Raw genomic sequence first — 14,256 nt, 5'->3', positions numbered from 1 at the left:
GGTTATTAACAATCTCTCAGTTTGATGAAAGCTTTATAATATAACACTTGCAGTAGCAAAGACTATTTTCAGCAAGTCAGAAGGTATCTTTGGGTCTGCGTGCTGAATTACTCCTGCAAGATACAAGAAGGCTGCAAACAGGGGTGCAGCTTGGCCAAGCCCTGTTGGACATCCCCACCTCTCCTGCCATTCTCAGGACTCTGCCTTTTACCAGGTTGTGTGGTAGAGCTGCAAATTCCTGTTTTAATACCCTGGAATTCTTAGTTTTTTCTTTCATCTGCTGGTCCATAAAGTTCTTTTTCTTTTGATATGTCTTCCCTTTTTTTGGCTGTTTCTTTGCTTGAAACCTTGGTCCAACTTAAGAGTCTGTACTGGCTCATTAAATACCTTGCATCATTTTTGGCAAAGGAGCAAAAAGGAAATTTGCACTTGAACAAGATTTGGATGAGCAAAGAAGATTCCTGAAGATGGCAATTAATTTAAATTCCTTTTCTCACCGCCTTTGAAACCCTGGGATCATCTCAAAAAATGTGTTTCTAGCTCCCCTAGCAAGCTTTAAATCAACCAGTCCTCAGTGAATAAAACGTGGAATTGTGATTTCCTGCCAAACTGAAAATAAAATGGTAACTGACTAAAAATTAATTTGCACAATGAGAAACTCTCATAGAAGTTGGAGAAATATCTGTTTGTCTGATGCTCTGTGATTTGATGGGTGAAGTTTTGTATTCGTTAATTTGGATATCTCAATTTAAATATCTTTTGTTACCTAGGGTGCAGTGGGGGGAAAAAAGGCTCTCCATGTATGAGGGGAATGCCAGGAGCACTGCACTTGTGTCCTTAAAGATTATTACCCCCAGTGCCTACCAGAGCTGAGAGAGGGGTGGCATAATATACAGAGATATAAATTCTCTGAGGCAGAGCATAGAATTTTACAACCTAAGTGTAATAGGATGTATTGTGCCATCAGCAAAGTCTACAGAGTTTCATGTGATTAAAATAAAAAAAGGGTCCAAGAATATGCTTTTAACTACCATTTTAGAGGCAATAATTTTTGTCTCTTGGCATTTATATTGGCCATCAAGAGGGAGGCAAGCTGTAAGCTATGTCATAATAATAATAATAAGAATAATAATGAATGCTGCCTCTCCCTTCTTTCAATATGGTTAAATGTCCATGTTTTCCTCTCAAAATAAAACATTCTCATGACCAAAATCTCACAACTTGGAAATATCAGTTTTCCTGATAACTTGGAAATTTATTCTGAAATTTTGATAGTGCTGTGTGCTTATAGAGATAACTTTCATTAGTAAATTCCCATTAGGATGACACTAATGGCTGTAAAATCAGGGAAAGCTAATGAAAGAGAATCCCATAGGTAGTTAGGACTTATTTTCCCCATCTTATTATATTTGCTATTCTCTTTCAGAAATACAGATTCCCTCAGGCTGGGAGCCACTGAAAATCTTTGGGGGTTTTATTTTAACAGTCTGTATTATCCTAAAGTCCCTTGATCACTCTATTACAGTTAAGAATAAGACAGGAAATTACTAATAAATGTCGTGCTGTTTGTGAAACGTAGACCCCTGTCTTCAGGGAATGCAGCTGCATTGTGGGCTGACAGAAGGGAGGAAATTTTAGCACTACTCCTGCCCCTCACAGCATTTTCTCCCTTCCCCACCCACTGCCTTTATTCCTCATCTATGAAATGCTCTTGTAAATGAGGGTTATTTCACACTGCCTGATCTCTGCTGTCGAGTACTCATCAGAGAGCAATTGTAAAATGGAGGAAAGCAGTCAGCTGCTGTACCAGGACCTCATCCAAACTGAGGAGCAGGGTCCTCCTTGTCTGCATGGGATTGGACTTGTTGAGCATGGGGATGTTATTTTATCTGTAAGAGATGCTCAGTTGTACCTTTGCACTCCTTCAGCTGTTGACCTAATCTAGCCCAAAATTTAATGGTGCTTTGTAAGGATGAGAGGCTTGAAATGGTTAATACAACTGTGCTTTTTAAAAGCAACAGTTCCCTTATTTTTTAGGATTGTAGTTATTTTTTGGAAATATCCCTATGAGGCATGAATTCGACCCAAGTCAATCAAAAAGGGTCTGACTGTAAAACACCCAGGTAATTTTTGGAAGAGACAGAATGAAACTCTACTTGAGAAGGAAAAGTATGAGGTGGATAGGGAAAACCAATCTTTTAAATAGCCTTGAGGATGGGGTAGTGTCTCATGCATCCTCCTTTCTCGTGCCTTAATCTGCCAGCTGTCCTCCTGTGATTTTGAGTGAATGTTGTGGGCCAGCTCTTCTTTAAAAGGTTTACTACTTTTTTTTTTTTTTTTCCTTTTTTCTCACATCAAAGCTTTTAGGTCTTCTTCTGCTCTCTACCCGGCTTCCTACTGGCTTTGTCCTTATTTTGAAACAGCTTTATACTCAGCCTCATGCAGCCTGGTGTTTCCAACTCCACAAGTACCCCATGGTGCTCAGCAAATATGAAAATCATCCAGTGTGAGATGGGAGCCCAGAGCAATGTTTCCCTGGATTAGCAGCATTATTACTTTTCTCAATCTGCCTCCATTTGCATTTAAATCTGTACTCTACACCCTGAATGTTTAAGAAAATAGGCAACTTTTTATTTATATATGCTTGGCAGATATATAAGAAAACTTAGAAGTTTTCTTCTCTGTCATAACTGAAGGAAAATTTAGTTCAGAGCACTCAATCCAGAACTGAATTTATACATCTGTCACTTCAGAGTAGCAGCACACTTGAGCTTAAGGTGACCATATGACCCCTGCAGACAGGAGCAGTTTACAATATAAAGTTTTAAAATAGCCGTTGTCAACCCAAAAAGCTTTGTGCACACTGAGATCTAGAACAATTCTGCAGGGAGAAGAGAAGCAATAAAAATTAGCAAGCAGCTCTGTGGATGCAGCAAAGCACCTGCTCCTGCATGAAATACCCTCTGGTTTATGCAGAAAGTGAGCTCAGACAGGAGATGCAGAAGGATGGAAATTGTTTCTGACAAGAAAGATTCCTGTCTGGGAGCAAGGCAGTATTTAAGTCTATCATCCTCTGCACCATGTAATGCCCAGTCAGAAATGCAGGCTGGGGAAGTCTGTGGGGTGATCTCTGCTCTCTGTGCATGTCAACCTGGCTTAGCAGGTGCCATGCCACACTGGGATGCCCTGTCCCAGCTTCCCTGTTCCCAGAGTCCTCCAGAACCCATGTAGCCACTTCCAGGGGGCTTGTGAAAAAGCTATCATCTTTACTCTGAGGAATTTGTGGAGGAATTTTGTGGGCCAAAACAAATAATTTTCAAGCAACTGAAATCCTGTCATAAACCAATAAATTGCCTTTGCTCTGAAGTTTAATGATATGAGAAAAGTGTTGTGCTCAGCTTAGGTAAGACTCATCCTCCAAATGTGGAGTGTCCAAATCAGATGTGATTCTTAGGACTGATCCAAGTAGAATATCACATATTTTCATCATTTTTCCATTCCTTTTCAGAGGTGTCCATGGCCATTTCAATGAAAAGCGCCCATGGGCTTTGGCAGATGAGTGCATCCTGGACCTGATGGCTGAGCTGGTTGGTAGGTGTGACATGCAGGGCAAAACCTTTCTCCAGAAATAAAAACAAATTTAGTTTCTTTTAAGACTCAAAACCTGAAACTCTAGTTCCTTTTATTCTTATGTTTGAAAGCAGGTTTTCTTATGCATGGACAAGGATTTTATTTTAAGGCTGCAAGTGTTTTAGGGGATGAATGTGTGTGATGTGCATATCGTGAAAATAATTGCAGCAGAGGGTTTTCTTGGAGCATCATAAACCACTTGGACTAACACGTGAAGCCCTTTTAAAGGGCACTTGGTATTGCAGAGTCTCAGTCACTCTTCCAGAAGTAAAATTATGAACTTTCCCCTTTGATAAATTATTTCTACCTAGACATTTTCTGGTTTTCCTGTTTTCCCTGCCACTAAATCCAGACTCATATTTGAGAGCTGCTTATGGCAATGAAGCAGATAATTGGGGCAGGACCTGCTATTGATGAGTTCCCATGACCCTGCTGTTCCCCTTGAGGAGCCTGCAGTGCTGCAGGACTTTGGCAGGAAGTGCTTCTGGTTGTTCCAGAGATTGAGGAGCCCTGGAGACTCCTCCTGGTGAATTTGCCATGAAAGCAGTTGGCTGAGTGGGAATGCAAATCTCCTCTATCACTTCTTACTCCGTGTAATTGCTGAAATAATCTTTCACTGGGATTTCCTTCCGAGTTGTCTCTGAAGGGGGAAGAGAAATTATCTTGGCAGGGTCTTTTTCTCTCCCCAGCCCTCCCAGCTGTTGTCAAGGCTAGGTTAGTAGATTTTGGGGAGATCTGGCCCATATTTCAATGTAGGTGTTGAAGGCAACTCTCAATAGTGACTATCAGAACTGAATTATCAGGCATTCATTTGTGCCATCACCAAGGAAAAAATATTACCCTTCTGTTGACCTACTGTATTCTAGATATTGTATCGTAATTTCTCCTCCAACTGCAGGCAAGTGTTCAATGAGAAAATTATGGGTTTTCTCCTTCAAGAAAAGCAAATGGGGTTGGAACAATTGGGAGCAGAGACATTAAAGCATGTTTCATGACAAGTTTATTTATAAACTTATAAATAAAATCCCTCTCTGAATTCTTTATGAAGTTTCCAAATAGCTAAAATTGTGGGTGTTATTATTGGAGCAGAACAAATGCAATAAATTATTGTTGTAGTTGGCCTATCCATGATGTAAACTCTGAGATAACATAAATATGAGTGTGGCTACACTGGGCATCACTGAGCTATGCAGAAAAATCCCATCTGCACAATGAAATAAAAATCTCAAAATGCAGATTGGGGGTTCTGATTTTGTAAGTTGCTGTTGTTGTACCTGGTGCTGCTCAAGAGGTTAAGAAGTTACTTCTCTTGCTTTCATTACACTCAAGGGCAAGCTCAGCACCTCATCTGTTAAGCATCATAGGACATAAAAATGTGGAAATATAAAGGGAGTGGAGGGTGTTGAAATGCTGAAGGCAGCTGATTCAGGGGTTTCTTCAGTATGACCCTTCTCCCTTGGCCAGTGGATATTCTTGTTCTGGCAGGGTACAACTAGGAAGATGTGGAAAAGTGCCATGGAATTTTCAACTGGAAACCTTGAATTTAACTAAGCAGGGAGACCAGAATTTCTCTTATGTCATATTCCCAGGCACCCCAATTAGTAATCAAGGTATGACCACTGATGTTCTTCACATAACCAGGAGAGAGAGAGCCCAAAGGACAGCTGGAAGCTTCTGAGTTATCATCTTTCTCTGCATCACCTCTGTGGCTGTTTGCCTCTGCTTTGTTTGCAGAATGTGGAGCCCTGAGGCAGGCTGAGCCCTGACCTGCTGCCACTGCCCCTGCCAGGGTCCCCCTGGCCTCAGCTAGAGGTTAAGAGTCACTGCAGACAGCAGAGAACGAGGCTGGGACCCTTTTACCCTTAACCATCTGTCTTGTAGAGGCAGCCAACTAAGTCTCTATTTTAATATTAATTTAACTACAAGATGCACTGTAGGTGTAAGGAGATGGAAATGAGAGCTTTGCTTAAATTTCAGCTAATTGCTCATCCATCTCCTTACTTTCCTTTTATGTACCAAGCTCCATGTGACACCAGTGCTTTTACATCACCGTGGCTTAACCACAATGAACTTATTATAATTTTCTTCATGATAAAAAAATATTCTAAAATTTTCAATTAAAAATTATGACTGAAGTTTCCTTGACACTAATCTATTTTTTTTTTTGTTTTAAAGTTATTTCCTGGGAAGTGCTTCCTGTTGTTTTTCTCAAAGATAAAAGGCATGGTTTGGATTCTGTTCTCCAGAATTTTTGGGGCTTTGTTTGACGAAATTGTAAATTGTGGTCTAGGCTAACATCTGGCCCTCAAATTTGCGTGCAGGGTTTTTTTTAGAAAATACCCTCGTGGCTCTTTTTTCAGGACACAGGTTAGTGATTCTTAGAATACAGATGAAAATATTTCTCAAATAATAGATGTATCATAGTAAATTCCAGTTTTTAAAATTGTAGGCAATGATGAAGAGGTTAAAAGGATTAATGAGAGGGGGGAAAAAAAAGCTAGGTTAAAATGCTCTTTTCAATGTAGTATTCCACAGATTCATGAAGTGTTGTAGGTTGGAAGGGATCTTAAAGTTCCAGCCCTCACAATTTATGCTTAAGTACCATTTTCCAACAAAGAATAATATTGATTATGTACGAGTACGTAGCTGAATGAATTCTGAATTTACTTTCTTATTGACATTAATGTAAGAACAATAATAGAATTTTATTGTGTTTTTTATTCAGTATTGAATGTGCTTTGGAGGAGGAGGAGGAAGAATTGTCAATTCTCACCCTAAGCAGTGGTAACAACTAAAACTTATTCAGGAATGGACCAAGGACTGTAAAACACCTTTGTGTGCCTAATGGTTTATAGTGCACGAACACCTTGCTTATTAAAGGCAGTCACATTTTCTTGTTCAATGAAAGTTACAGTAGTAAATACGTTGTGAAATGAAGAGTCAAGGTCAGTGGAGGCCAAAGCTTTTTTCCTGCACTCACACCAAGTGGCAGAAGGCAGTGAAGGCAATCTCTGCCTCTCCTACCAGACTTTATTAAAACATTACAACCTTGGCAGGATCACCTTCTGATGGAACAAGATTAACTGTGTGGCTGCTGCTCGACGATGGGCTCGGGCACGTCTCTGTTGAGGGAAGACTGAATGCTGAGCAGATTTGGAGTGACTTTGAGTGATAAGGATTATTTGAAGTAACCAAAATATTTTCAAAATTGGGGCCCTTAGCCTTTTCCCAATCATTTTACAAAAAGCTTTTTACTTACTCCAGCGAGGATCAGACTTCCCCAGCAGTCAGAGAGGAGAAGGATGGCAGTGTCTGCCTAACGCAATCATAATTGTCTCTGAAGTTGTACTTTGCAAACGCTGCTTCCTTTTATTAAAGAGGAGATTTATCATGCAGAACATACAGGTTTTAGCCTGTCCTGGAGATATGGTATAAAGTTAGGAAATAAGGAAGGCAAACATAATTTTGTCTCCCGTGTGCCGGGTCTTTGAATATTGTAATAGGTTAATTGGATCATGGAAAGGTTGTTTTCTGAAATGCAGTGCAGGTTATAAAGGATAACAGTTTTCCAATGACATGGATGAGGTTTGTTTTGTGGGCATGAAATTCAATAATGGAAGGCTTTTAATAAATATATAATTTACGGAAGACCAAGACTTACATGACAAATGTAGTGTCATATTTAATTTGGGATGCTAACATGCAGCTAAAAGTGATCTACAGATTAACCATTTGTTTTATACAGAATCAGTACAGCAGGCAGAGGATTGCTTGTGCAGAATTTGCTGTGAAAGCCACAGATTTCACAGAAGGAGCAGAGGGACGAATAAGAACAATACCATTTCTTGATCCTGTCCCTTTTTTCAGCCTCAAGAGTTCCATAGAAATATTAAGACTGCAAATAATACTGTTTTGAGCTGCAATCACTCTCTCTAGCTGTCTTCTGGATCTGCAATAGAACAACCCCAAGGTGACCTCTTCCAGCAGCATGGAGCCTTAAGATGCAATGCTACCAGAGGGAAGAAAAGAAAGCAAAGGGAGAGGAGTTTAAGGGAAGAAAAAAGCTTATACTTCCCTATGAAAAACTTCTCCTTTATATATTTCTTTCCACAAACTTAATGATGTTCCTGGTGTCTGAAGGAGGAGGGAGCTTATTCCTGACATCTCATTTTTGTGTGGCTCATCTCCTGGACTGATCATTCCCAGTCACTGACACCTGTTTTCCAAATCCTTCTGTTCAAAACCTGAAGATTTCAGCAACAAGTGGAAATGTCCTTGAACAGCTCATTGAGAACAGTGCTTGGCTTTTCCTGGGTTGGCAGAAGCTAAGGCCTGCTTGGGAGGAATGTATGAATTAATTATAATTTTAGATTTCCATGTTCTTTGACTATATTTTCCTGTATTGGGTTGAACCCATGGTTATATCTTTTTTCCTACACTGACATAGCAATCACTCTGTGAATTTAAACTGTTTAGGATACAGTGGCAGTGTGTCAGGTGTCCCCCAAGGCAGGGACAGGAGAAATTCAGGGCTCAGATTTCCATTTCTTATGTCTCCCCTTACCCTTTTATATCCCAAAATCAGCTTTTCCTTCCTCTCTATTGATTCCAAAAGTGGCTGTTGGTCTCCCTGCCTGCTTACACTTCCCTTCATCCCTCTCTCTCTGCAACCTCTGTCCATGTTTGGTGAATCTGTGTCTGAGTGAGGATCAGAACAAGGTGCATGAACACATCTGAAGAAGACTCTGAAAATATGGATTTGTCTCAAGAATTTCTGTTTTTCAACAACAGACACCAAGCATACCAGAAGGAAACAGGAACTGATTTTTTCTGTGTCTTGGTGCTGCCCAACACACAATTCCCTGTCCTACCTAAAACCTTTCACCAGGACTTGACAAATGCTGGAGAATTTGTTATTAAATACTTGCTAACAACAATTAGTTGTTACTAATTAGCTCTGCCTGTGATTAGCTGTAGTCTAAAGGCATCTGTTATTATCCTCCTTGGAGCAATGTGGGTATGGCTTCTTGTGAAGCTGCTACATTAATAATGGTCTGTTATATCTAATAGGTCAATTTTGCTTATTTAATTTTTTAATTAGGGATGAGATTTATCTTGACATTACAGTAACCACTTACAACAGATGATTATCTCAATATGTTTTCTCACTTGTGTTATATATGAACTTTTTACAAAAATAAGTCTACAAGTCTTGCCTTACATATAGTCTTTGTGACCTCACTTGTCTGAGGTATTCAAGATAATAAATCCACTGGTAGTTTGCTGGGAAAGGGAAAGATTTAGTTGTGTTTTTTTGTTTTCTGTGTCTGACCTGAAAAAAATAAATATTTTCCTGCCAGTGCAGATAATAAATCCACTGGTAGTTTGCTGGGAAAGGGAAAGATTTAGTTGTGTTTTTTGGTTTTCTGTGTCTGACCTGAAAAAATAAATATTTTCCCGCCAGTGCAATGTAGAGAGTCAGACAAGAAATCTTTTTATTTCACTCTAATGACACCTCAAACATTTGTTTTCTTTCCAGGCTTTGGCGAGACATTGACTGAATTCATGCTTTTGCTTTCTCTCCACTGTTCTATATTTCTCTGAAATTTTAAAGAAAAACTCCAACCATTTTTCAAACTTCTTATCTTTTTATTATTTCAGGGGCCAAAAGACAAGAAATAGCCTTAATGAATGGGCTGACTGTTAACTTGCACCTTCTGATGGTATGTCTTTATGATAAATATTTGATCTTGTGTTGACAGGTATTTTTCTCCTTCCTTTGTGTGTGTGTAAGCAAAGTGTTTTCTGAGAACCTCACAGAGACAGCACTGGAGACAGATTAAGTTTTTAAGCCTTGGGAGTTGTATTGTGAATAATGTATGTGCAAGACCCAGCCTGACTCAATACTGAGCAGGAAAGCTGGACAGAGAAATATTTTCAAGGACTCTGTAGGGGAAGTTTCAGCTGTTCTCACGTGTGTTCTGTGTCAGTTGCCAGAGGAAATATTATTATTTAAGAAACATTTACAAGTAACTTCTCAAATTTAAATTCCATGGCAAATTTCAAACTTAAGGAAACAGGAGCTCAACTGTGAGCAAGAAAAAGCTGTAATATCAGTCAAGCTTAAAATGCAGCTGCATACAAGAGATGACACTTAGAATTAGGCTATTTGATATGTGCCTAAAATGTGCTAAAGCATTTTGACTTGCATGCCATAGCGACCATAAATGTGTCATATTTATGCTCAGGTGTCCCTGTGGCTGCGTAGAGCCTGTCTCTGGCTTTCCAATATTTCCAAATATTTGGTTCAACTGAGTGTAGATGTGAAGCTTCCCTTTGTGTGGCTCTCACAGCAAGGTTTATCACTTGGATCTGCTCCTCTGGACCTTTTAAAATTAATGAACATGGAGCAGGGTGGGGCTCAGTACAGTGAATTCAGGTGGCTACTCTGCCCTGAATTAGGTGTGAATTTCTGGAGTACACAGACCATGCAGAGGGCTGGGTAACCCAAGCTAAATTGAGCAGGAGGGCTTGTAAGTCTTCATAGTCCTCCCGGCACGGTGGCCAGCCCAGCTTGCCAGGACCTGAGAAGAAAAGATCACCCACCTGCAGGTGCTGAGATCAGGTCTTTGGTCAGCCTTGTTTTGGAGTAAGGGACGATTCCATAACTGAAGTTTAAGGGCAGGGATGTAAATCTAATTCTTTTGCGCTGCCTGCTACTCTTCAGCTGCTGCTTTTGATTTCTGGATGGAGCTGGGTGAAATCCCAGCTTGTCTGACTGCAGTCAAAGCATTGCCATTGATTCCTGTAAGTGCAACTTTTCACTGCTGGGTTTTGGTGGCCTTTGTTATGGATATGTGAAATACAGTATTATAACACTTTGCTACTTTGATAAATGTTATATGGACAAAGAAATATTTGTAATTTCTGGGGGATTCTCTGTAGGTCTGCATGACAGTAAAGCAGTCTTTATTAAGTTATATGCTGGGAGCATCTTTCTCATCTCTGCTTAGATAAATTTCAATATTTCTTTCTTTTTTTTTTCCTTAACAGCTATCTTTCTTTAAGCCTACTCCAAGACGTTATAAAATTCTTCTAGAAGCAAGAGCCTTTCCATCTGACCATGTAAGAAATTAATATTTCACCATATTTGTATTATTAATCATATTTTCCCAAAGAATATCAGTAGTACGATTTCAATATTTATTAGTTCATCTTGTCCAAGTAACATTACAATAAAAAAATCTGCCAGAAACTTTTCAGCTCAGCATACTTTACAGATCATAGCTTTATTCCTTTTGTTCAAATAAGAAGTATTGCATGAGGAAAAGAATGAATGGGTGCATTGATTTATTAGTCTTTTTAAAGACATCGAGCAAACTACTGGCCTAAATCAACTAAAGTTGTAAATGTTTTATTAATTCTTGTTGCTGTTTTACTTTATGAAACCAAATCAATACAAACTCACAACATTAACACTTATATATCCCCAGACAGAGATGGAAATGTTTGTTCTTAGCAGTTTAGATTACTAGTTCAAACATAACTTGTCTGCTATAAAATAAGAGACAATAGCCTGTGCATCAGAGCTTCGAGCAAATTAATCTTTGGGTTTGTGGGGCACTGCTACTTTATCATCAGCACCGTAAACTCCTGGAAATTGATAACAAATTTGATCTCTAAGGTGCAATAAAAGTGACTCGAGCTACTAACAGGTTTATTTGTAATGAAGATGCTGGCACAGATGTATACACCTCAAATTGCTTTTATTCTAAGTAATGTTCAGATTAATCCCGCATTTGTTCCACATGCACTTGTACATTTACACTCCATCCTCTTAAATTTCTATGGCACTTCAGTAATAATCTCTGCAACTGCCATCGCTTCAGTTCCTGTCATGAAATTTTAAACTCTTTCATACTGCTATTTGATGATTGTTGCTTGATCTCCAGGACCATTATTTATCGATAAAATCGGCTGATAGGATTTTTTAAATAGCTTGAGAGTTAAAAGCTCTTATTTCCCTCCAGCTGTGCAGCAAATAGAAGAGGTGAGAATGTCACAGGGCAGGATGTCTGTGCTGGCCAGAGTTGGCAGCAGGGCACGTGGGTACCCAGGGCTCCTGGAGAAGGGATGCTCAGTCCTCCTTGGTTGTTATCCCAAGGAAGGTTTGGCTTTCTAGCCTCTGGAGAAGTGCATCCATCACACCACAGAACCAGGGAATGCTTTAGGTTGGAAAGGACTTCAAAATCATCATGTTCCCACTCCTGCCATGGGCCGGGATGCCACCCACTGGATCAGGTTGCTAAGGGCCCTGTCTCCACCCTCATTCTGCTCCGTGGATTTATCCTGTGGGATTCAGGCTTTGACTTTGTCCTTGCAAAGGCATTAAATTAATTCTCATGTGAATTAAATTCAGATGTTTTTTAATCCAAAGAAAATCTGTGAATTTCTCAGTGAGTTAGATTATGCTTTCAAGCTTACTTTTAGTGAAAGGCAAGGCATCTGAACAGCTTTCGCAAGTTCTGGTGTGTTTGTCCTTTTTTTCCTTGTAGTTTTTTTATCATGTATTTGAGTTAATGCTGTCTGCATGGAATTCTCTTCCAGTATGCTGTGGAGTCCCAGATCCGACTGCATGGGCTGGAGGTGGAGAAAAGCATGGTCCTGCTGCAGCCACGGCAGGTTGGTGAGGAATCTGTCACTTCTGCTTGCTGCCACCAAGGGCAGAAACACCTTTCATGTGAATATTCTCAAACATTCTAGTGTAGAAAATGTAATCTGTGCATTAAAATGTAGATAAAATTTATGAATCTTAAACAGATGTACTTCAGCACATATTTTTTACATTAGACCCCACTTTGTAATTGCTGATTCAATAGTTAACTTTCCCAGAAGAACAACAAAAACGCTATTCTCTCTATTTTTCCTGTTTCCAAAAAAAACTGGCAGCACCCTGAGTCACCTGCAAAATGTGATTTTGACTCATTGAGAATTCCCAGTGTCCTTTGAATGTCCTGAGGTAAGAGATTGCCATAACATGAGCAGCACTGTGTCTGCATCAGCACGGGCTGAGGGAAAGGTCTGCTCTCAGTAATATGCAATTCAGATTAATTTGAAATGCTGCCTCGCTTCACTTCTGCAGCATTAAGAACTTTGTCACCTAACTATAAACCGAGGGTGACCTTTTGCTTCTGAAATCTGAGTCATCTTGTGAGTAAAGAGCCCACTCCTGAACGCTTGATAGATTTGCAGAGATTGTTGAGATAATAACAGTCCCTTGCAATTCAACCATCTTGCCCAAGCTTTTTTCAGTAACAAGTCTAATTTAATTCTAGGTTTTCACTGCCTAATTGATCCCTAGGTGGTGGTATGTTTTACAAGATCCCTTGCTAGGAAGACAGGAGGAGGATGGGGCAGTAATTTTCCTGTAAAGAATCAAAAATGAGGTTTTGGGGTTTTTTTCTTCATGGTTGAAATTCTTCTATATTTAATGACCACAGGTTTGGGGATTTTTGTACTTTTGATGATGTGAGACACTGTTTTTGAAATATGAATATGTCAGGTTTATAATAGCTTCCTGTGGGATACCAAGTTTATCAGAAGAGTAAAGACTGAAGCTGATAGACAACTTTCAAATCTTGTGGGTGTCACAAATTTCAGATGCCACTTAAAAATCATTAGATATTCTGTCTGCACCAGGAATTTTAGACTGTAAATTAAAACTGTCAGAAATACTAAAGGGTATGAAGCATGTTAGAGTATGAAGTGAACAGACATTTTATAACAGGCACCTCCAAGATTCACTTGCTAATGATTATTTTTTTGAGGTTACTTGCTCGTAGGCTACTTCATAGCACTACCTTTGTATATCATTACTGAGACAAGGGTTTGCTTTTGATCTCCTTTCATGGTAAAATATAGATTATGAAATAGGGAATGGCAATGCCTTTGCTGCCAGAGTTGATGTAAAATGTGTCCTTTAATTTTGTTTTAGGGGGAGGAGACCTTGAGGACTGAAGATATCCTGGCTGTAATTGAGAAGGAAGGGGACTCTATTGCTGTCATTCTGTTCAGTGGAGTGCAGTACTACACGGGACAGTTGTTTGACATCCCTAGAATAACAAGGGCTGGCCAAAAAAAGGTAGGACTGCTCCAGATGTGTCATTTCCATACCAATTTTAGATCAGCTTTCTCTGTGAAATCAGTTGTTCTTGGTTTTTTTTTTTTTTTTGTGGACAAAACACAGAAATTTGTAGGTCTCTGGTAAAATGTGAAAGCACTCTGTGCCCAGACCTTTGGGGACTGTGTGCTGCATGAAGAAATAGCCCTGTGGGAGCAATCTTTCAGGCAGATGAATGTTAAACTATTTGGAAAAGGTAATTAATGACTATTAATTTTGACATGGCTTTTCTTGAAGGGTAGAATACCAAGAGCATCAGTGAAGGAGGAGGAGGAGGCAATCACAGCTCTAACTTGTCTTTGAAAGTTAGTTTGTGTAAGATTTCTGAGCTTTTTCTGAACTTTTTCAACATGAGACTTTTATGATTTTCCTCCTTTCCTGTAGCTGTGTTCTGGCAGATTTTGCCCCCCCTGAGCAGGGGGGTGAGATCCCCACAGAGCCAGCAC

General features: G+C 39.6%; 1 protein-coding gene across 1 annotated transcript in view; it reads left to right on the top strand.

The window, feature by feature from the left end:
* KYNU (kynureninase) overlaps window positions 1-14,256 on the top strand; it is a 57,639-nt gene that overhangs the window by 13,118 nt on the left and 30,265 nt on the right. The window contains exons 4-8 of the mRNA XM_041473232.1: window positions 3,509-3,591; window positions 9,292-9,353; window positions 10,684-10,755; window positions 12,238-12,312; window positions 13,625-13,771. Of these exons, the coding sequence (XP_041329166.1) occupies window positions 3,509-3,591; window positions 9,292-9,353; window positions 10,684-10,755; window positions 12,238-12,312; window positions 13,625-13,771 (439 nt within the window). The remainder of the gene's footprint in view (window positions 1-3,508; window positions 3,592-9,291; window positions 9,354-10,683; window positions 10,756-12,237; window positions 12,313-13,624; window positions 13,772-14,256) is intronic.

The sequence above is a fragment of the Pyrgilauda ruficollis genome, unplaced genomic scaffold, assembly GCF_017590135.1.
Source record: "Pyrgilauda ruficollis isolate IOZ18807 unplaced genomic scaffold, ASM1759013v1 scaffold3, whole genome shotgun sequence".
NCBI lineage: Eukaryota > Metazoa > Chordata > Aves > Passeriformes > Passeridae > Pyrgilauda > Pyrgilauda ruficollis.
The sequence above is the reverse complement of the archived record's forward strand: the minus strand, read 5'-3'. Positions and strand labels throughout refer to the sequence as shown.